We start from the raw sequence: 22,763 nt of genomic DNA, 5'->3' as shown, positions 1-22,763 counted from the left end.
AACGGGACCCTTCAGTAATTTCTTCTAACTCCTTTAGATATAAATTACCTTTAATGATCAATGGCTGTAATCACAGGTTATGATATACCAAAACTAAATTATTGCAGACACAGACACAAAACAATATTAAATGAATCAGTCTGCACACAGAGAACTTTCTGTAACCCCCATAAGGTTTTTCAGATACATGACTGAACCGCTGTCCTCTATGGCCAAACTTTACAACACTGAAATTGTTCAAAGAGAGCCATTGGGTACCTATTTCTGTGGGAGATGATGGACTGAACTGACTTCTCCATGGAGTAATTTTTTTGGAAAGACTTTGCTTTGCAAAGACTGAGGATTTTATGCAGAAGCGCATTTGAGAGCAACATACAAGAGACAGAACCTTTACCTCCATCCATGCCACAAAAGAAAATATAACAGATACATTTGTTATTCTGGAGAGAATGTGAATTTGAAGTGCAACAATTATTCTGAAATACCTCCCATACAGACATTTTTAGTCTAGAATAAAAGCATTCTACAGAAAGTAGCAAGCAGATTCATTTCTTTATTATAATCCTGTGTCACTTCTTCCTAATGAGGCACAAGCTTGTTATTAACTGCTCTGAGATACACGAAGAGAAGAGAAGAGAAGAGAAGAGAAGAGAAGAGAAGAGAAGAGAAGAGAAGAGAAGAGAAGAGAAGAGAAGAAAGAGAAGAGAAGAGAAGAGAAGAGAAGAAGAGAGAAGAGAAGAGAAGAGAAGAGAAGAGGAAGAGAAGAGAAGAGAAGAGAAGAGAAGAGAAGAGAAGAGAAGAGAAGAGAAGAGAGAGAAGAGAAGAGAAAGAGAAGAGAAGAGAGAGGAAGAGAAGAGAAGAGAAGAGAAGAGAAGAGAAGAGAGAGAAGAGAAGAGAAGAGAAGAGAAGAGAAGAGAAGAGAAGAGAAGAGAAGAGAAGAGAAGAGAAGAGAAGAGAAGAGAAGAGAAGAAGAGAAGAGAAGGAGAGAGAGGATTAGTAACTTGAATCCTTCCTAAGCTTGTAATGTTGCACACAGCCTTGGTTATAGCATAACATGCCAGACAAATAAAAAAACATAAAAGGTCTTTTGCAAGCATTTCAGTGAAAGAAAATAAATATTTAGAATAATCATCTTACTGACATTGGTTGCACACCACTTCTCACAAGTGCAGAGACCAGACAGAGATGCTAGACTTACTCTCTTTGCAACTGGCATGTGTTTAGAGAGGAGCTGATGCCTTTGAGCCCCCTGAAGAGGCTCTGCAGCAGAAGGCAGTTGGGAGATAAGGGATGACATCCTGGGTCAATGGCAAGAGGAGACCACAGAGCAACATGCTGTGTACTAGCAGGGGAAGATGCAGACTTTGAAGTACAAAAGAACCCTTTTTTCTCCTAAAATCATTTACAGCTACTTGTTCCAGACTATGAGTTCCTGTTTCAGTTTCTCTGCTTTCTTCATTTTCTCTTTCCACGTTGCATCGAGTGGAACATCAGTAAAATTCAACAGGAGCTGACATACTTGGCATAACAACTGTGTTGTCTCCAAAGCACAGAACATGAAAGCTTAAATAAGAAGTGTTACTGCTTCTGTGCCCGCAGGCCAAGAAGTTTTAACACAACACAAGATCAGAGATGGTCTTTTCAGCAAAAAATAGGTAGCAATTATACTTGAATCTTACTTTCTGGTCTTGCTTATTTGCACAATTCAAAAGCAAGTAGCTCAGAAGTATGCAAGTTCCCATTTATGACGGGAGAAAGAAGTGCAATACACAAGCTGAATGCCATGGCTGACATTCTGGAAGGATATATATTGTACAATCACCATGTATCTATCCATACCTTCAGACAAGTGAGGTAACAGGGAGGGGAGGGAAGCTGTTTGAGGGTGTTTAATTAAAAAAAAAAAACAACCACAGAAATTTATTTTTTTTTTAAAATTAAATAGGAGCAATGCAATGCATGCTGCACAAGGAGTCTGTCCTACCTGTCATACACCCTACATATGTAAAGCTTTTTTATTCCCTCTTCCCCCACAGTAAGGATCTAGAATACAGAACACCACTCCATTTGCCAAAAGTACTTTTAATGGAATTTGGAAATACCCACTTTTTTTCTTTTAATAACTAGTAGTTCAATCCATCAAAGTGAATTAAAAAGCTTTTTCTCTGGCTAACAAGCAGCCCCAGTTTTGCTCCGAATGGCTTGATAATCATGATGAAACAGTATTGCTCACTGGATGCAGTGTTATATCCCTGTTATACTCCACTGGGGTGGAGAGTGCAACTGCATCAGATTCACGGGCCAAAAAAACCCTACCAGTGGATTACAAAAGTGGGGCAAGAGAAGCACAAGCACTGGGGAGTGAGTGGATGAAGACCCCATAGGTCTGATCCTTAAACCAGGACTAATAAGACCAAAATTTATTCAATGATAATTTATGCAATCTTAGCATTAAAATATGCACCTATCTACTGCCTCCCATACTTAGGTGTAAATATTCCAAACAAGCAAATAGAAAAGGAATAGAAATTTCGGAAACGCAAAACAACTAGGCACCAAAATTTTAGAAATGCAAATGAACTGCTGTACTCAGAACAGCAAGCACTGAAGGGCAAAATAAGAGGGCTAAAGTTTAGGCCCTGTATATAAATAGGGAACTCCATGAGAAATTTCTTAAAAATCCTGAGTTTTGTAACTTCAGACAGACCCTGCCATACTTATTTATAGAGAAAATGGAGCTCAATTATATTGATGCCATTTTTTTAACTGACTAAAAAATCTGCGTATTTTTTGCCATTTACAAAGATGGAACTACTGTGAATACAACGCATATAAAATTCTATTTTTTTTAAAACACTGATGAAAATTCAGAGCACATTCCTAAGTATAAGGCAATAGGACAGTGAGAATGAAAGTTCTCTTTTTTAAATCAGTTGTGACTCCATATGTCTAAACACTCATTTGATGACAAAATACGTAACAAACATCTACTGAGAGCAGACAGAATCAAACATACAAAACATGTAAAAGAAATCTAAAACATTAAATGTGTTATTTTCATATAAGCTGTTTTAATATTTTATCCCTAAAGTTAAGTCTGTCTGAGAAAAAAACTAACTAATCTATGGACATGAAACCAAGTTTATTTTTAGAATCAATACACAGATGCATTTCAATTTCAAGTGTAAGTACCATAATATAAAATATTCCCACCTGTGAGAAGTGTTTCCCACAAATGTTACATTCAAAAGGTTTTTCACCTAAAAGGAGAAGAAACAGAACATAGAACTTCTAATAGCTGCAACAGAACACAAATCCTTTACATTGGTACACTTACTTTTACATTATATGTGTTAAAAGGAAGAATATCCCCAAAAGGACACTTACCCATATATTTAAGGGGAAATTTACGAGGGGAGTACAGCATTTACCATTGAGCTTTTAAGGCAAACTTGCTCAGAAACAGAATTTACTTTTCAAAATAAGTAGAATAGTTTTGATATGAATGGGAGTGTTTTGTATTATTATTTTTTTAATTCATTTTTTTCCCCAGCTGAAAGGAATGCCATACCTGCTGGAACAGAACAGACGACAGGGTACTACTACAACAACAAAATTTACAGAGAGCACACCAGTCCTTCCACTTGTACACACAAAGGCCCTCTCTTAAAAAGAATACATAATGCAGATAAGCTAATTTCTGTTTTCTCTACTCAAAAGGTATCATACACCTCTGATCAGCACATAGCCATTCACTCCCAGCAAACATATTTGCCTTCAAATTCTCAATCTGTGTAAGAGTATCAGAAAATTAACCCATGTATTTTGCTCTAAAATTCTGAATTTATACATCTAAAAATTATATTTTTGAATCTCCAAAACGTTAGCTTGGAGTAATGGTAGTAAAAAGCTAGTGCAGCCCACATTAGCACTTGAAAATAACTTGATGCTCAATCTAGAGTATGACAGTACTATTGCTGTCAGTCAGAGACAAAAATCTTCTAATTATTTTTTATCCTCTCGAGTATTTCATAAGTATTTCTTCCCTGCATAGTTTGTGGTTTTTACAGTTGATAAAAATCTCTACATGTATTCTGGAATTTTCAAAGAAAATAATAATGCTTAAGTAACATTGAATTCAATGACAGTCAGACTTCTATTGATATTTTCATGAGTCTAATTGTACTTTAAAAGCACCTCTGTAATCTGGCCCACAGATACAAGGAAGCTAAAGAATTAGTGTAAATCCCTGTGCTTTAGATGCAGATGTTTCCAGAGGGAAAAATAGATTTTACACTTTGTTTCATCTTTGTGATGACTCAAAATCTAAAGATTTTTATTTATTCATTTATTTTAATAATCATTCTCCTGGTTTTACAGAGCACCTCTTGGCCATAGCCTGATTTTCCAGCAGGTATTCTCTACACCAGCACTCTTCCTCCATCCTTGTTATGAGTACCATCTGCAATATCCAGGTGTTGATGTTACATTTTCCATCTCTGCTGCCAAATGCAGGTGATGCTGTTTCAGGATCAGGGACCAAATGCAATTACCTTAGATATTAAACCACCAAGTCAACATAGTTATATGGCTTCACAGACGGGCAGCACTCTTTGAGTTTATCTGACAACTTAGGACTAAATCTACTTTTTCTAAGTATTGATGAATGGAAAACTTCAATTTCAAGAAAGCTTTTATGCAATTAAAGTTAAAAATTAATAAGCCAATAAATCAACTCTAAAGAATACAGAGGCTGATTTCATTATGTCTATAAAATACTCAAAACACTAAAAGTTCTGGCACTGACAGCACAAATATACATGAAACCAACAGGAAGCCAGAACTGTGGCAACTGGGAAGGCTTCTGACAACCACAGAAGCATTGGGGTAATATGGAATGGAAGACAAAAAAACTATAGTGGTAACTTCTGCAGAAATTACCTACACCAAAAAGTTACTGTTGACACAAAGATTGTCAACTGAACAGAAATCCACCCTAAAATAACCGGAAAGGGAAGGATGAAACTCAAGACTCAAATTGCTCACAATGATTGTTGTAGGCTGCATACAGTCTCATTAAAACTGTACTCTCTGTTTCAAAGAATTAGGGTTTTTTTTAACCCCCCAAATACAAAAGATAAAATTAAGAAGTTTTGTTTGTAAAAAAACAATCCAATTAGTTTTTGGAGAACAGTTCTGCACCTGCGTAAAACTGCAAACAACCAAGTAGCCTACTGCAAGATGAATTCCAGCAGAAATACTAAATTACTCAGAGTATTGCAACATCCCTCGGGTTAACATGAGGCTAACTGCTTCCCAGGCTTAATTAGTAAGAGTGCAGCTAGGAAGCTGAAGATGATTCTCCTCTACGTGTCACTGGTGAGACCGTACCTGGAGCCTTTGGAAGGGAAAGCTAACAGGAAATCATACTTCTGTCTATAATCATCTAATGGGAAGGCTGATGGAACCATATTCTTCCTGAAGCTACACAGTGATGGGACAAGGGGCAACAGACACGAGTTAGATCAGTAGATATAGGAAAAAACTTTTACCCTATGAGGACAGTGAAACACTCAAACTAGTTTCCTGGAGAGGCTGTGGACAATCTCTGTCCTTGTAGATATTACCAAGCAACCCAATCTGATTTGACAACCCAAATCTCTGCTTTGAGCAGAAAAGTTGGAAGAGACGACCTCCAGAGGTTCCTTTCAACCTAAATTATTCTATGATTCTATGACTGTCATTAAATTCCAAAAGGAAAACCTTATCCGAGATCAACACTGATCTTCTCAAATAACATTATTGGATCAAAAGCAATAGAGAGTTTTTTCTGAACTACAATTATAACAACGCTTAAATGAATATCCAGGAGACTTTAGTTCTAAACCTTTAGACTGCTTTGTATTTTCTATCTTCTGTTGCATCCTTCTTGTTCAACACTGCAAGAAGAAATGATAAAGCGCACAGTAGTAGGAACAAAGCAGCAGTATATCAGCTCCAGAGGAGACAGGCATGAAGGCAGCAGTGTTCCTCAAGAACAGGACCCACAACAGGACCAAGAACAGGAATGAGGAGCAGGAGCCACTAATGCATGGAGTGCTGGCAAATTGCTCACGCCAAGCTCAGAATGAAAACATTGAGGATCAACAGCATGTTACATGACAGTTAACCTCGCTCCTGTTTTTTTCAATCCTGACATTTTTTTTTTTAAATGAGATGTTTCCTGAAACTATTTTTAGAAGAATAATTGCTTTTTGCTGGGTAGGTGTGAACTGTGTATTTGCTTCCTTTTTTTCCCAGACAGGTTCTGCCACAGAGGCCAATCTAATTAAAACAAATTACAATACTCAATCAAGTCAAAGTCAATCTTATAAGTAAATCTAATAATCTCTATTTAGAGATTCCTTTAAATGGTCATTAGCAATACAATTAAAACAGCTACACAGCTCAATACAATGCCTTGTGTTGAACACATGCTTGTGCTTCATGTAGACAATTCATCGATGCAACCATATGAACCTATCAATTCTTTAGTAACCCTAGTGTTCAGGGACAGACAATTTCACACGTGCTTTCTTGACACCTAGGCCACTACAGCACTTATGTTGAAAAGTTGTCATTTATGGGTTAAAACATGGCTTGCCATTGTGAAAAAACCTTTTTAGTAACTTGCTTCCATTATCTGTTCACCGAAGCCAGATCTGAAGGACGTTCAGTATGCGCTGTAATACTTAAGTGCTTGCTTGCCCTCTTACTCAGTTCTAGAAAAGAAACGTTTTAAAATAAAATTGATCAGATGACAGTTTGTGATATTTAGCTGTGCTTTTTGAGGTGGAATATGGATAGAAATGGCTTTGAGGATATAGTTACATTAATACTTAACTAGCAGTGTACTTATTAATGATGCTGATGTGCCCTGTACCTTCAGCTATAGATCCTTCCTATACTAACATTCCACTCACTGCCCACTACAATTTTCCAAGTATTCTTTTCACACTAGTTGGTATTTAAAAACAAAGTACCGTGACCCCAAAATAACAGGTAAGCAAACACGCATGTTCAGTTATATTCTTTCAACAACTTCTCACCCTTCTTTGATGTGATTATTATTTATTAAACTTATGTTCTTAAGCTTTATCAGTTTAGCACACGTACAGAAGAATGTTAATGCTACATTAAGGGGCATTCAAGTTTAGAACTTTTGGAAAACTATGGGAAGAACATAGGGCATTAAAAACAGGATGGAATTCCTGAAAATAATATAAACACAGACTAGTACAGAGGACAGCAACAACAAAATCAAGTCTAGGACCACTTTTGTTACATGGTGTGTTGTGTGGAATGTAAAACAACATCCACTAGAGCTTAAGTGAAGTGGAAGCAGGTATAAATACAGGGAGGTCAAAAAAGAAGGAATGAGTAGCAACACAAATAACCTTGCCAAGTTACTGCAGTCCTTTTCCTCTTTTTCCATTTCTTACATTAGTAAGCATTTGCTGGTCACACTGCATCTATAGAAACCAAAATTTTAAAACACTTGTAGCAGCAGTCCTAGTTTCTTTGCTATATGAAGTTTACTACCCAGTTCACTCCTTTAACCTTTAAGTTACAATAAATACATGAGGTTTAAAGTTTACTTTATCTCTTCTAAAGTTATTTCAAATGGTTTATCAGACTCGGGATCATACAATAACTAAGTCTATCACTCAGGCAACAAACTCTTAAAAAAAGCAAGTAGTCTAATGGGCACCAGATTCATGAAATCCAGATTCCTTCCAGTGATTACGATGTCAAGGAAGTGCAAATTATAATAGATTTCTCCTACGTTTATTCTCTACCACAAACTCACATTTTACCAACTTCAGAGTTTCTCCCTCAGTTGAGACTTCTCTAGATGCTCTATCTTCTATCTGACCATCTATTTTCCTGAAATTTATAAGATATTAAAACATACCTGATGATGTCAGTTCAAATTCAAAAATACAAGGCAAAGAGATTATAAAGGTAAAAGACATGCAACTGTGTCACAGGAGACCAATTAAAACAATAGGATCAGTAATATGAACATACAGAAACAGTCAAATACAATGAGTGAAAACTTCAGGAATCAATGCAAACTATTCATATTTTCTGGAAAGATTTTTCTACTACTCACATGGATAAATAAATTCTTAATACTAAGGCTCAATTACCAAAAAAAATTAGTGTCTGTTAAGAGGGACATATTTACTATCAAAGGAGCAATACATGCATCATTTGGAAAATGATATTTATCAGATAAGACTAAGAGAGATGCATTTGTATATTTAACATAGGAAAAAAGAAGGGTAGAAGTATTCAACAGGTAAATCAGGAACAATGCCATCTCAAGAACTTGAAATCAATGGTGTTACTCGACTAAAGGTATTTTAAAAAATACCTTTAAAAAAAAAAAAAACAAACCTAAAGTTGTAGAAATACAGAACACGATGGTTAAATTGAAAAAACAAATTAGTTAATTCAAAGTTAGACTGGGTCTTGTTTTTCACTAGAATAAAAAGATACTTAAATCTATGCTAGGTTTAAAAATGGTATCACTTGTAAGTATTGAAAACAAAGTAAATTTAATGCCGTTCACTCTGCAGCCTACTTTTTTGCATCAGTCTCTACATAAAAATCATGAAAATTGTTCATACTAGGAGAAAAATATAAACTAATTAAGGAGTACATTCAACAGGTTAAAAAGAAATGACCACCAAGCTCTAATCACTTCTGGTTCACAATGAATATATGATGAGAGAGAACTGTGGTTTTCAAGAATACTTATAATGTTTTCTTCTATCCATTTCCACTTTTTGTTATCTGCCTTGGACTTCTGAACAATCTGACAAACTGACTAGAAATGCCTCTTCTAAGCGCACGTCAAAAATTAAATTTTCATTGAAATATCACACAATGCCCCTCGAAAGAGGGCTCTAAAAACTAAAACTATAAATAAAAGCTAAATAAAACTAAAGCGGATACAATAAGATAATCTCATTAATTCAAATATTTGGTCTGCAGACCAAGTTACCGATTACTGTACCTGTATGAGACCTTTTATGAAGTTCCAAATTGCTTGGGTGTTTGAAAGCCTTCCCACATAATTCACAAGTATATTGTCTCTGTGACTGAAGAGTCTGCGACTGGCCTTCTTGTTCCAAAGGCCCTTGAGATCTTTCAATTTCAACAGTTTGTTCAAAATTCTCAGAATTCACCAAGTCTTCAGCTTCTTTTTCTTCAGTAACTCTGACATTTGTCATGTCCACAGTACTTTCATTTACAGATTCATTCACTCTTGTTATTCTACTGTCATCACTTTTAGGCTCAGGAGGGTGCTCTGCAGATTTCTGAGATCTCAGAAAATTTAACTTTTTGAGGTGCACTGCCTTTTTCAGCCGCATCTGTTTGGTGGGCTGCAAAAGTGCACTTTCTGCATCTTGATCTGGAGCAGCTTCATTCAGGGACTGAACCAGAAAGTTTGACGGTAAATGATCAGAGGTGTCCAGAATACATTCAGAGTGACTGACAGCACAAGAATTATTCTCTGCTGTGTTTATTTCTGTAGATGTGTTGTAAGAAAAGGATTGTTCTGTCACCCTCTCCTGATTAGAGCAAGCGTTTTGCTTATAGAACTGTTTGCTGTAAAAGTTGCGTAGTTTATAATAATAACTTGGTTGCTTAAATGGAAGCTCTGTGCAGTTGCCATCTAATGAGTCGTGTGACTGTTTCTGTACATCACCTGAGGGTGCATGAAGATTAACAGACTGCGATGCATGAGAATGGTGGTCAGCCAAGACTTTATTAGCTTGCGTGTCAGATGAGCATTCATGTAATAGGTTTGTTCCATAACTGTCACTGGCACAGCTAGTATCCGCACTCAAAGTGTTATGCAGAGAAAATACACTACTACAAGGCATGCTGGCTGTTTGCTCTGCAGCTGTAGAAGATTTTAAAAAGGTGTGGCAAATATTCAACACGTTTTGCACTTGAAGACACTGAGCAATGTCCAACATAGCTTGTACATTGTCCTGACTAAGATCCAGATGAGAGGTGTACATGAAGTCCAAGATCTGGCCTATTCCACCTACATTTTTAATGTCCAAATGAAAGACATCATTCTTCTGGCCTGAAGAATTCTGAAAAAGGGTCCTGATAAAATAAGGCAAATATTCAAACACAAAAATAACTTACAAACACTTTTATGAAAAAAAAATATATATATACACACACACACACTTCAAACAGACTGCCTAAGAATCAAAAACTTACGCTAGATGGTCTTACCTAGACTGCTGTGTTTTTGCAGATGAACTTCTCAAAACTGCCTGAACAAGTCTCATACTATTAGCCCTACACTATTACACTTAAAAGTAGAAATCAAAGCAGAAGATCCTTTAAAAATTTTTGCCAATTTTTTTTACTGTGTTGAAAACACACCCTATATTTACAGTTCCTTATCCAATGTTATTTAAATATTAGGTGCAGTCATGCATTTGTGGACTGTTTGCAAAAGTTGATTGACCCAGAACAATGTTTCCCCTTCCATCATGGCAATTTGCTAGTAAAAAGGAGAAGGTGGACCTCAAAGTCAGCAAAATTACTCTTTTCTGACAACCAAGCTTGTCCATTAACCATTACCAGTGAACCTTATTAAAAACTGCTCGTTAGTTCTTTTTCAGCAAGTAGACAAGGATGGTAATAGTAAATAAGAGGATGGCATTATTTTCAATTCTTTTTGTCATATCACCCCACGAGTATTTTTTACTGGTACTGAATGAGAGCCGAGTAAAAGAAAAATGAAGAGTATAGGTACATGAGCCTAAAACAGTAGCTCAACCAATCCCCGCTGAATCATCATTGTATCCTTATAGTGTCTGAATTCACAAGGCTTCTATTTGATGTAAAGTATTCTCAGCATCAGAGCTGTAGATCTTAATATGCATAACTAATTCTAGACTGACTTGGTACTCTGTCTCAGTCCAGAACTTCATGCTCTTCTATTAAAATCCTCAGTTTCTAACCTGATAATTCTACAGATGATACACACACACAAACTTACATGTATGTATATGTGTGTGTATATATATGATGTATATGGGGTCAGGTCATTCCTATGTAGGTAGCCTGCTACACCAGGAAATACCCTGAACTTCAAGATTCCTCAGCTTGGGTTAACTCTCAAATCAGGTTTGTTGAAAGCTAGGCATAATACCAATAAGCACTGAAACTTCAGCAAATCAGAGCCTAGGCTTAAACTTCAAAAAAGCAGTTTCAGGTGCATCCCTGAAACTTGTCCTATCCTCATACTTACACGCTACTCTGAAGTAAGTATCTGCATCCAAATTTTTCATAAATCCGGCTCATATTATCTAAATTAAAACCAGAACTGTAATAAGTAGATCTGGGTTGAGAGTCTAACTGAATTAACCACTTATATCCTATTGATTTTGAAAAAGATTTGAGTGCCTAGCTCTCTTTGACTACTTTAAAAATTTAGTCTTTGGGCACAATTCCACTTCATCATCAGGATTACAACACTACTGCAGAAAAAGCTGCCATCTTTTTTTCCCCTGTTCGTAATATATGAAATAATTTTCTTCTATAAGAATCAGTAGTCAAGGTTTTGAGATGTTTCAAGAAGCAAAGTCAAAAAAAGCCATATCTAACAGCTTACTCGTAAATAAGGTAAACACTAAGTTGGGTGACTCAGCATCCCTTGAAATTTTGGAGGTCAATGGGAGGGCCATAGAAAGAGGAAAGAAACCTGTGACATTGCTTCGTGAGCCACCTGTATAAGACACAGACATTGTGTCTCTGATAATGTGTTCTATGTAGAGGTTCAATAGTTACGTATCCACTCAAATTTTATTTCAGACTCTACCAAAAAGAAATGGATGATGTGAATTGTTTCATCCGTTATATCCCTTATCTATCTCTGCTCGTGTTCAGTACTACGCTCCTTGTAAACAGTTATCTTTTTATACTGAAATACTGATTGCAGGCCTCTGCCAAGAATCCATTATAAGAGGCACTGTAAGCAAGTAATGAACAAGAAAATTCCAAACTCAGTGTAGTAGTTAATTATGTACACCCAGAAAATAAATTAGGATGGCCACAGTTTTTAATTCAATGTAATATATGATACAGATTTATCTCTGGACAAACAGTTTAACTTTTTATCTGCCCCTCTAATAGTTACATTGTCTAGAACTACTAGAAAAAAAAAGTACCCTTCTCAGAGAAAACCTCAAATAACAGCATTTAGTTCACTTTTTTAATAGAAGAATTTTCTACTACATACCTGAAATATTGACTGAAAGCAGCTAATACATTTTTGTGTGCTTTGAAGCAGACACCTTTTACCACCAACATGCAGTCACAGAGAAGACCCTGAATGCGCTGTTCATGTAGCTGCTGGAGAAGATGACAACTATGGCTAGCAACAGTGTCCATGCTAGAAAATCACTTACATTACCTACAATGAAATAAAATGCTAAGATGAATTTTAAATATTAAACTTGCAAAATGAATTTAGAATACAAAGAACATTTTCACAACTCCTTTTAGCTCCCAAAGGAAACAGACTTTAAACAGTCTAGGCAGGTCTAAATTGGACAGTTTAAACTGCCACATGAGCTCTAAACACATTTGTCTGTTTAAAGATGAGTGATAGTATTGTTCACCAGTACAAATTAACAGTATATACACAAAATGTTGATTTTAATGAAATTTTGCTTATGATAAAAAGCTTCTGCAAAAACGTGCTAATGGTGCTGCCAATAAACTGAACTCTGTAACCACAGAAAGAGCAATTCACACAACTCTGAGAGTAAGTTTCTAAGGTAAAAACATACCAGACCTAAAAACCCAGTAGTATTTGTAGAGGATACCCACAGTTACTTCATCCTCTAACCTGAACAGGGGGAACTCTGTAGCAGCACTGTTTGTATCATACTCCCTGCTGCTGTAACTAGGCCCAATGCCCACAGATCTGATTCATGAGACAAGTTAGTATGGCAATTCTTTGATGTAATAAAATGTAAAGTCTCTTTAGAGTCACCTTTTTAACAGGTTGAAGAGAAAACAAGTAACATTATTCCCATACAATACATTTATACTGAATTCTACGCTTCCTTTTTTTGGAAGCAAGATAAAACTCCCACCCAACACACTTGTAAATATGGAAGGACACCTGCAGGACAGTCTTCTAATTAATAAATGAAGCAGAAAAACCGCATTGGTTTAAACTGGAGAAGTGGCTACCCTCATTCTCAATTCTGATGAGCTCCAGCATTTTAATTTACTGTTACACTGTGCTTCCTTTTCTCCTGTCACATCAAAGCGGGTTAGCGTATTGGCCTTTTTTCCCCCTCCTATTTAACCATGTCTTTCAGCAGGCTTTAAAATAAATAAAGCAAACCCGCTTTCCAGCACACCGCCTCAGCTATGCACGTCCCCACCCCAGGGCACCCAGCGCCACCCGCCAGCTTTGAGGTGCAGCCTCCAGGCTCCCCTCAGCCCCGAGGGGAAGGAGCCGGCCCTGCCCTACTCTTACCGGCTCCGGCCACCACCCAGCTCCATGCCAGCGCCGGCCCCGGCCTCTTCCGCCGCCGCTCTTTCCGCTTCCTCCCCGGCGGAGGCTCGGAGGAGCGGGGCGGAGGGAGCCGCAGGCCCCCCCCGGCGCAGGCGCGGAGCGGCCGGAGCGGGAGCGGGGCGGCGGGCGCAGGCACGTGCCGTTGGCCTGAGCGGGTTGACCTGGTGGCCCGGGGAGCCGCGGGGCTGGGGGCTGAGAGGGGAGCCCGGGGTGGGGGGGATCGGGAATCGTTGCCTGCCAAGCGATCGGTTCGGGGCTGGGAGGAAGGCCCGGGGTCGGGGAGAGAGGTGGTGGGAGAGATACGGTGGGGATATGGGGTGCTGCAGCCAGCCTGGGTTGGGAAAGGTGCTGGTGAAAGCCGAGCTGGGGGACTTAAAGGGAAGAGGTGAACTTCACGATGAATCGCCGGTGGTTGTAGTCAGAGCTTGTTGGTTTTTTTTTTTGTTAAAGGTGGGCAGCAACGTTTGGCAGCCATAAAGTTTGCGGACAAACGAGAAGATCCGGGGAGTTACTGGTTTCGCAGTTACTGGTTTCAGGGTTGCTGGTTTCCCTTGTGCTCGGGATACCAGACAAAATGAGTTTTTCCCTTTTAACGTTTTGCACGTTCAAAATCAGCCTGCTTTAGATGTTCAACGATTTTCAACCATCAGAACTCTTCTTTCGAGTTACAAAAACAAGGCCCTCCTTTTTGTCTTTCTAGGGCTGTGCCTGTGTGGGGAGGAGAAGGATCGTGCCCGTTTGAGAGGAGCAGCCGCCTGGTCACCAACATGGTAGTTTTCACGTGCAATGCCTGCGGAGAGTCTGTGAAGAAAGCACAAGTTGAAAAACATGTGAACATCTGCAGAAGCTGCCAGTGCCTTTCTTGCATGGATTGTGGCAAGGATTTCTGGTAGGTAAATTCTGGGAAATAGCCTCCTTCACTCTGCAGTGGGTGTCACAAATTTAAAGTTTCTCTGTGGTGTGTTAGAATTAACTTTGACAATTTCTGGGTAATTCAGATTTATATTTAAAAGTGGGAACATTTATTTCAAACTTAATCATCCAAGTGTGAACAAGGGCTTTGGAGGTTTTCCTACACTAGCAGTAAGACGTGCAGCAAGGCTCCTTCCACTTGTCCAGAGTGGAAGCATGAGCAGCTTTTGGCATCTTTCCTGATGCTACCTAGACGTTGGCATAAGACCGACAAGAATCATGATTTATCTTGCTGGGATAGCCATTAGCAGTAGGTAAAGCAGGCATGGGTACTGAATACACACTCAGACCACTTCTACACACTGGATACTACTTCTAGGCATTGCTAGAAGTAGTACTGCTATGCTCATCATTACTTAAATGTTTATTGAAGTATTAAGTTAGACAGCTGAATGTTAAAATTTAAATCCTTTGGGGGAAATTGCGGATTTCCAAGATAGAGTATTGGAAAGTTGCCTAACAACCAAGTGACATTAGAGTGTTTGCAGTAAGAAGCTGCTATTCTTAGGCATTGTGATCTGTGACCAGAGGACAGTTAAACCACATTGTAAACAGAATTGCAGATTTATTTTTTTTGTTACTATTATTTCATCATTTGATTCACAGCTGTTTTTATTCTGCTACTGCAGAGAGAATGAAATGGTCAGTAACATCCAAAATGCTGAACTTATCACTTCTCATAAGCACTTCTGTCTCTTGTCACTTAGAAGAAAGCAGTGCTACTATCTGCTTTCAAAATATGAATGTATGAATTTGTCTAAGAAAATAAGATTATTCTCAAATAATGGTTTTATTTCCAGGTACTTACTTCACTGACAAAAGATTAAGATTTGTTTCAATTGTTCCTTTCTGGGGGTACTTACACATTGATTAGAGCTGCATTACTACATTAGTGTATCCATATTAAGGAATTATTTTTTTGCAAGCATTTTTACCCGTTTTATTAATTTTAAAGTGTGTCAATGTGAGTCATAAAACAGATATTTGCTAGAAGCTTTGCGTATTACATGAACAAATGTGTGTAAGACTTACTAATAAATGATCTGAAGACTCAGATCTCATTTTGATGAGAGTCAAATTCCTGCTGAATGCTGTAGTATGACAAAACGTAAGCAGTCATATAAGCATGTACTTAACCATGTTGAGCTTTTCATGTATGAGCATTGACAGTATTGAGGCATAAATGATAGATACTACCTATTACTTCAGTTTCTTGATTACGTAGGTGTTGCATAGTTTGTAGGACTGAAACACTTTACAGAACTATAGTTAAAAATCTTCTTTGTTCAGGGGCGATGACTATAAAGACCATGTGAAGTGTGTAAGTGAAGACCAGAAATACGGTGGAAAAGATTTTGAAGCCAAAGCCAACAAAGGAGATGCTAAACAACAGGCGTGGATTCAGGTAAGGTTTATATTAAATACTGATGTGATAAGTAACTGTTGATGATAATTTTTAATGACATTAGAGAAGCTCTACTGGATAAAACCAAAGATCTGTTTTTCCCAACATCTGCAACATTCTTTTGGCAATTCCTTGGCAGGTCTATTGCTCATGCAGGTAAGAAATACACCTTGTGTTTGTTTCGAATGTGTCTTCCACTAGTTTTTACAGTTCCGCTCTATCCTTGTGAAATGAGGTTACAAGAACTACATAAACTCTTCAGGATATGGATGAACTGTAGACTCTGTCACAATGATGTTTGCTGTTTCCTTCTTTGTTCTTAATGACTTTTGTCCATTGTTTTGCTTTTTTTTTTTTGGTTGCTGCTGATCATTGTCCTGACATTTTCATGGAATTGGCAATTTCAACAGCAAGATCTTACTTCTAAGCACCAGTGGTCAACTTAAAACCTGTCATTTTAGATGTGAAGATTGTTTTCCCTAAGCATGCTGTTTTACATGAGTTTGTGTTGAATTTAGTTCACCTTTTTACTACCTAGTCTCTCATTCTCATAAGATTTTCCTGGAATTCTTCACAGTCCTCATCCTGAATAGCTTCATATCATCAGGAAAATTTTCCTGCCCTCTTCTCAGATCATTTGTAAATATGTTGAATAGCGGAGCACGTACCACAGGAGATGTCTCCTACGATTTCTGTCCTAATAACCTACCCGCTTACAGCTATTAGTTTCATTTAATGGTTTTAAGAAGGAACTTCCAAACATGTTTCTAAAACACCATTAAATAAAATCAGTTAGTTCATCTTTGTCCATGGATTTGTTGACTTCTATCTCATATAGAAGACAATCCAACAAAGTACCAAGTACTACATTCATTCTGAAGGCATATGAAAAATACTGTTAAAGTCAACAGGTTAGTATCATTGTTGAAATTTAACATCATCAGAATTTCAAAGGCAGTATGATGTGAATGCTGTCGCTATGAAAAATATCAGTAGTAAGCACCTTCTGCACAGAAAAGAGAGGAATTATTGACCGGTCCATAAAACCTTTCAGTAAGCAGATTTTCACAAGTAGAGGAAGGCTCTCCGGTGTCCAGTGGCTGCATCTTTAAATAATGGTAAGCTCAGAGTACAGTGAGCTTTGTGCTGCAGCAAGCAGCGGTGCTGTTCAAGTAACTGCTCCAAGGCCCAAGCCTGGCCCTCTCTGTGCTGTTGTACTGGCACAGGTAGCATAGGAATATGCCTGAACTGCCTGTGGGGATTAATGATTGCTGAAGCTGCAACTGCTGCCAGAGGAAATGCATTTCAAACTGTGGCCTGCTTTTCACAGTTAACTCCAGAAATTAAAATTCTACAAAATGCGATCAAGCAGTTAACAGTTCCTTTAATCAATGCAGGCCCTTTTCACAGGACTCCGTTGTATGATATAGTTAATTTACTTTAAAATGCTCTTATTATAGGTTGTAACTTTACAGCAGAAAGCATTGGTGAGCAGTCCTGCTTGCCTCTGCTTAGTGCGTAAGTATGAATATTTATACAGGTAACCGATGCTTATTTAATCTTATGATAAATCTAAAGGTTAGTGGTTTTTCTCATGCTTATTGAATGGTTTCAGCAGGCTGTACAGTCTGTGTGTGCTTTCTGTCCAAGGTGTTTCCAACTTGCATACCTTGCATGCATAATTTGATTGTTACGCTGCTTTGCTGATTTGATTTCATTCTGGTTTTCTTCATTCAGAAAATTCATGAAGTTATGAAGAAGCCAAATGTCAACCCTAAAGTGCGGAACATTTTGGAGCAAATGCGTATCTTTGATAACATTCCAAGAAAAAAAGTAAAATTTCAGGTACGTTTTAAGAGATTTCTAGTAATCCGTGCAGTGAGCTTAAAAATAGACTTTCTTAGTGAGTGACACTCTTTTAACGAAGGTGATACAAATTGCTTTATTTGAGCATTGGGAAGTGGATGCTGTAATAGCCAAGTTTCAAGTAGGATACGTTTGAAACATATTTCTTTTTTCATAAAAGGACTCTATGCAGTTTTCATTAGTTGTTAAGCCAGAGATTCACAAAGTTTGTCAGACTTGGAGATTAGGCTTGGATGGTTCCATGTATAGGCTTGTTCATTTTTCTAAAAACTTTTTTTTTTAAATTTCGATTTCTATTGAATGTCCATGTTCTTAGACACATTTTTAAGGAATTCTGATTTCTGTGACTCTGGTTTCTTTGAGATACTCTTTCTTTCAGAATTTTCCTGTTGCTCAGCATTCTGACTTAATCTCCCACAAAGGATGCTTCACTGAATTTTGCTTCACAGACGTGGCAGATTCCAAATGTTTTATCAGTATGTTGTATCAGTAAAGAATTACAACTTAGCCTTTTTTTTTTCCCCTTCCACTGCCAAAAGGTTTAGCAGGACATTAACACAATCAGCACTGTTAAAAAGCTTGAGGATAGTCTTTAATATTAACCTCTTCTGGATTACTATTGGTGAGACAACTGAAAGGCATGGCATAGGCTTTAATATGTAGGTACGAAACAAAACAATTTAGCATGGAGTTCTAAGGTATTCATAGAAAGTAAACATCCAACCAGATCTTCATCACAAGAAATAATCAAATTCTTAAATTTAAAAAACCAAGAACTGAATATATGGTAATCGAGAAAAAAATGAGAGATGCACCTTTTAAAGTTATTGCTTGTCTGTTGTTTGTTTTTTTTTTTCCTGCACAGAATTGGATGAAGAACAGTTTGAGAATTACTGACAGCACTTTGCAAGACCAGGTGTGGGATATTTTTTCTGAAGCAACCAGAGATGTAAGTTAAGTCAGATGTACAACATCAAACAACAGGAATGCAGTTAAAAATGTTTATCTGCATAGCTCTTAAGTTACAGGAGAGACAACTCTTACTACTTTTAGCAAACATATATTAAAAGACTACATGGACACTTCTTTGAGCTGCACATTGCCTATCACTTGCATTCTGGTAATATGACTAATTGCTAATAGCAGTTTCAGAAAGGTATCTTTGCCTGCTGTCTAGTGTTTGCTAACTAGTATTTTAAGTACGTAATGCTGTGTCTTGCCATATTCATGTTTTCTGGTGTTCGCATCAAGCTTGTGCCCTTAGAAATTCCGATACTACATTTTACATGCCTTGAGAATTGAGTATTTAAACGTGTATCAATCTAATAAATACACTATTTGCATAATACAACATATTTTGTAGAACATAGAAAAATAAAATTAAGTAGATCCAAAGATTTTTGTTGCAAGATAACACTTCTCCCGTGATGTTAAGACTGAATTCAGGATATTGGTGGTGTTCATGAATAATATACTGAATAAAAGTTGCATTATCAAAAAAGGCATGTAAAAATTGTAATAATCTGTCTTTCAACAAAAGGTGTCAGGCAAAAAAGAACATGACAAACCACAACAGAAGGAAGAAGTCCAGTCTGCAGAAAGTGGGGAAAAAACAGTGGCAAAAGAAAATGGAGTTACAGATGATAAAACTGAGCGGAAAAAGAATAAGAGAGAACGAAAAGAAGAGAGACAAAAGAACAACAAGAAGGAGAAAAAAGAATTGAAATTGGAAAACCAGCCTGCAAGCTCAGAAACAAAAAAGAATAAAAAGTCTAAAAAAGGAAAGGAGAGCTTGGAGAATGAATTGGAAATAAATGGAAATGGCCATCAGAATGAAATAGAAGAGGAAACAAATAGAAAGAAACGCAAACATAAACATGCAGAAGGTATCCATCCTACTTAATATATTATTGTGTTAAAGAGACTTTTGTCAATGCCTTAAAGATCAATAATCTTCTTCGGTAGAATTTTTCAAGTAATTAATGCTACACATACAAAACTTGATTTATTTTAAAATGCTGGTTGCAGTCAGTCGTTTTACAAAATGTGAACATCTTAGCCAATCCAATCTTCTTTTATAAGAACAGAAACTGTCTTTAAAGAACTTCTCTTCTAGTTCTATCACCTTTTGTGAATGTTTATTTTCATTCAATTTTCACCTCTAGAGGAACCTCATATCACAAAAAAGAGAATGAAAACTGAAAGCATTTCAGAAGACATGGAAACAGAAAACACCAATGGCAATGAAGAAACTGTGGGAACAGATAAAGGTATTCTTAAAGGGGAAGTTCTAGCAGTTAAAAAACTGTTCTGCAAAAGACCTAGTGCAGAATATAAGTGCAGTGCTTCTGCAGCAACCCATGAAGTAAGTTGTGCCTCAGTCATAGCATTCTGTTCCAGAGGAAGTAGTCTGTGCTACATTTTACACCTGAATGCTGAATTCTCTCATGTTACTTTTGTGCTAGCAACCTTTAGCTACGCTTACTTTCGCTGAACAGTGAGGAATTTGGCGTATTTGTTTCGCCATGTTAGGTTTCTTCCCTGCTGCCATGCACCTTAGCCAATATAGAGGAAAAATGATGGCAGTTTTGTCTCTCTTGTATTTGTGTATCTTTTACAACCCCATGTTTGCTCATTGAATCAGAAATTTCAGGTTTATCTGTGTTTGACCTTAGCTTATGCTTAGGTAAGTCAATGCCCTTCATTACTGTTGGGGAATGCCCGTACTTGAACACACAGATCATGTATTTGGAAGGTTACCAATTAACGGCCTCTGAAGTGGGTATTGTGTGAAAGTCTCTGTTTGTGCTGTAAGGGTAGCAAGATGGGATCTTCCCAACTGTTCCTGTGTTATGTAACGGTTACTGCTTTATAGCTGAAACCCAGAAGTTCAGTAAAAGCAACCCTGACCCGAGTTGTTCAAGTAGTACGTTGATTCTTCATGGCTATCCTATTAAAACCTTAAGAAACTGCACATACTGACTTTATGCTTAAGATGCCCTGTTGTAGTAGGGTCAGTAAGGTAACAGTGAACTGTGATGGTAGCTGGAATGGTTCTAGAAGTAGTAGGTTGAAGGCTTGTTCCTACTAAAGAAGACTTGGAAATACCTTATTTTACTTACAGTGTTATGTAAATTACTTAATTATTCTCTAGGTAAATTCAACTGGAAAGGAACCATCAAAGCTGTTCTGAAACAGGCTCCAGATAATGAAATTTCAATCAAAAAACTACGAAAAAAGGTATAGTAGAACACCTTTTTTGTTCTTAAATCTACTTTGGTCTTGAGATTTTTTTTAACTTGAAAAATATTTTTTTTTCATATATGCAAATATGTTTGACAGTATTTAACAGAATATCAATTGACAGAATGTCAGCTGGACATGTTCTTTAGAGCTTACTAGAATAGAGGGGAAATACAGTGCAGGAAATTCTGCAAAGGAACAATAACGTGATAGATTCCATGGTACTTCTAATACATTAATATCAATATATTTTTGTTCTAAGTGGATCATCTTTACTAACTGAAAACTCCTTCTCTTTCTTTGTGCAGGTTATAGCTCAGTATTACGCAGTAGCTGGTGAGCATCACAAATCAGAAGAGGATATTCTAGTCATATTTAATAAGAAAGTGAATAACAATCCCAAATTCAAAGTTTTAAAGGACAAAGTGAAGCTCCTGAAGTAAGAGTTTTCATACTTTCCATAACATTTGCATTTTAGACTTAGAGACTGAGTCAAATGCTCCTGACAAGTGTACAAACATCATGCATAGGTCTCAGTTTAAATGGTTTGTATATATGATAGCAGAATTTAAGACTGGATTCCTCTTCTTTTTCTAAATTTATCACGAAAAATTTGGGAAGTACTGCATATCTCTTTTCAGATATTTTATTTTTTGATTTTTATGGAAAAGTATATTTTTTTTGTACAAGTTTTAAAAGGCATTGAAAATAGTTGTTGCCTGACTATATTGAAATTCTTCCAGTAATGGACATAATTTATAGGCATGGATGTTTTTCAGGACTTGGATTGTGTGACTTTTTATAGAAACTATTGTAAGAGCAAATTTTCATATTCAAAACCTCACTACGGAATACGTGTTTTGTTGTGGTACAGTTTGAAATGGTAGGACTGCTAGCCCCTATGTGCACTATAGCTTATATACACAGGCTTTCATCGCCAGTTAATTTTGTGTTGTAAAATGCATAATTACAGTGTCTGTCAAGTTTGTGTATATAATGTTGCACGTTCAGTGAAAATCTGAAGACTGTTACCTGTACATGCATAGCTACTTAATGTTTTAACGAGTAATGCAACCAACTTTGCTGTAAATGGTGTCACAAGACCTAAAATAAATGACTTTAAAACACCATCTTAAATAAAATAAATATTGCAGTTTACAATTAAACAAAGACTATGCACGCAATCCATAAAGTATACATAATTTGTTATGTTGCAGTCACTGAAAGAATTTTAAAAGGCCAGAAATCTTAAAAGAGACAGAGTTACGTGGGGAAAGTTACTTGTTTATAGGGTTTATATGTTTATAAGTTTATAAACATATATAAATTTATAAGTTTATAGGGTTTTAATCATATGCAAAATACTTCCAGACAGGCAATATCCTTCCATGAAGTAATCTCTTAAGAACAGTAGTGGAAAGCTAGTGAAAATTTCTTGCAGTAGGTGGTAATGGTGTTCTGGAAAATTACGTAGTGACTTCAGGAAGCTATGCAGATGTACATTTATAAAATTCATAACTAAAATATCAGAATTTATAGAAATATTGAATATATTAAAAGCATGAAAACTTTTAACTGTCTGATACTTTGGGTCCAGTTTTTCTGAATATATATTTGTCTTGTTTATAAGAAAACTTGAAATAAAAATGCCTAATAAGTTTA

At 36.9% G+C, this 22,763-nt stretch overlaps 2 protein-coding genes across 4 annotated transcripts in view; one reads left to right on the top strand and one right to left on the bottom strand.

Annotated features, from left to right (window-relative positions):
* ZBTB49 (zinc finger and BTB domain containing 49) overlaps positions 1-13,712 on the bottom strand; it is a 19,592-nt gene extending 5,880 nt beyond the window's left edge. Inside the window, exons 1-4 of one of the 3 annotated variants that reach the window (XM_080591985.1) lie at positions 13,577-13,712; positions 12,323-12,496; positions 9,065-10,170; positions 3,214-3,260 (exon numbers count right to left, since the gene is read on the bottom strand). In XM_080591985.1, coding sequence (XP_080448111.1) covers positions 3,214-3,260; positions 9,065-10,170; positions 12,323-12,474 — 1,305 coding nt within the window. In that variant the 5' untranslated portion in view covers positions 12,475-12,496; positions 13,577-13,712. The other 2 variants (XM_080591987.1, XM_080591986.1) reach the window with 2 other exon arrangements.
* On the top strand, positions 13,616-22,763 carry LYAR (Ly1 antibody reactive). Its single transcript, XM_080591989.1, has 9 exons — positions 13,616-13,747; positions 14,316-14,504; positions 15,878-15,992; positions 17,730-17,837; positions 18,724-18,807; positions 19,399-19,744; positions 20,024-20,128; positions 21,013-21,098; positions 21,410-22,763. The coding sequence occupies exons 2-9, from the start codon at positions 14,383-14,385 to the stop codon at positions 21,542-21,544; spliced, it is 1,101 nt and encodes a 366-aa protein (XP_080448115.1). The 5' UTR covers positions 13,616-13,747; positions 14,316-14,382; the 3' UTR covers positions 21,545-22,763.

The sequence above is a fragment of the Anser brachyrhynchus genome, assembly GCF_964034855.1.
Source record: "Anser brachyrhynchus genome assembly, chromosome: 4".
NCBI classification, from domain to species: Eukaryota; Metazoa; Chordata; class Aves; order Anseriformes; family Anatidae; genus Anser; species Anser brachyrhynchus.
This window is presented reverse-complemented; position numbering and strand designations above follow the sequence as displayed.

What these genes read in the sequence shown, in the direction of transcription:
- LYAR (XM_080591989.1), top strand. Translation starts at nt 14,383, where the DNA reads ATGGTAGTTTTCACGTGCAATGCCTGCGGAGAGTCTGTGAAGAAAGCA. An exon ending in TTTCTGAAGCAACCAGAGAT is followed by an intron (nt 18,808 to 19,398) that starts GTAAGTTAAGTC and finishes TTTCAACAAAAG; the next exon opens with GTGTCAGGCAAAAAAGAACA. An exon ending in CAAACATAAACATGCAGAAG is followed by an intron (nt 19,745 to 20,023) that starts GTATCCATCCTA and finishes TTTCACCTCTAG; the next exon opens with AGGAACCTCATATCACAAAA.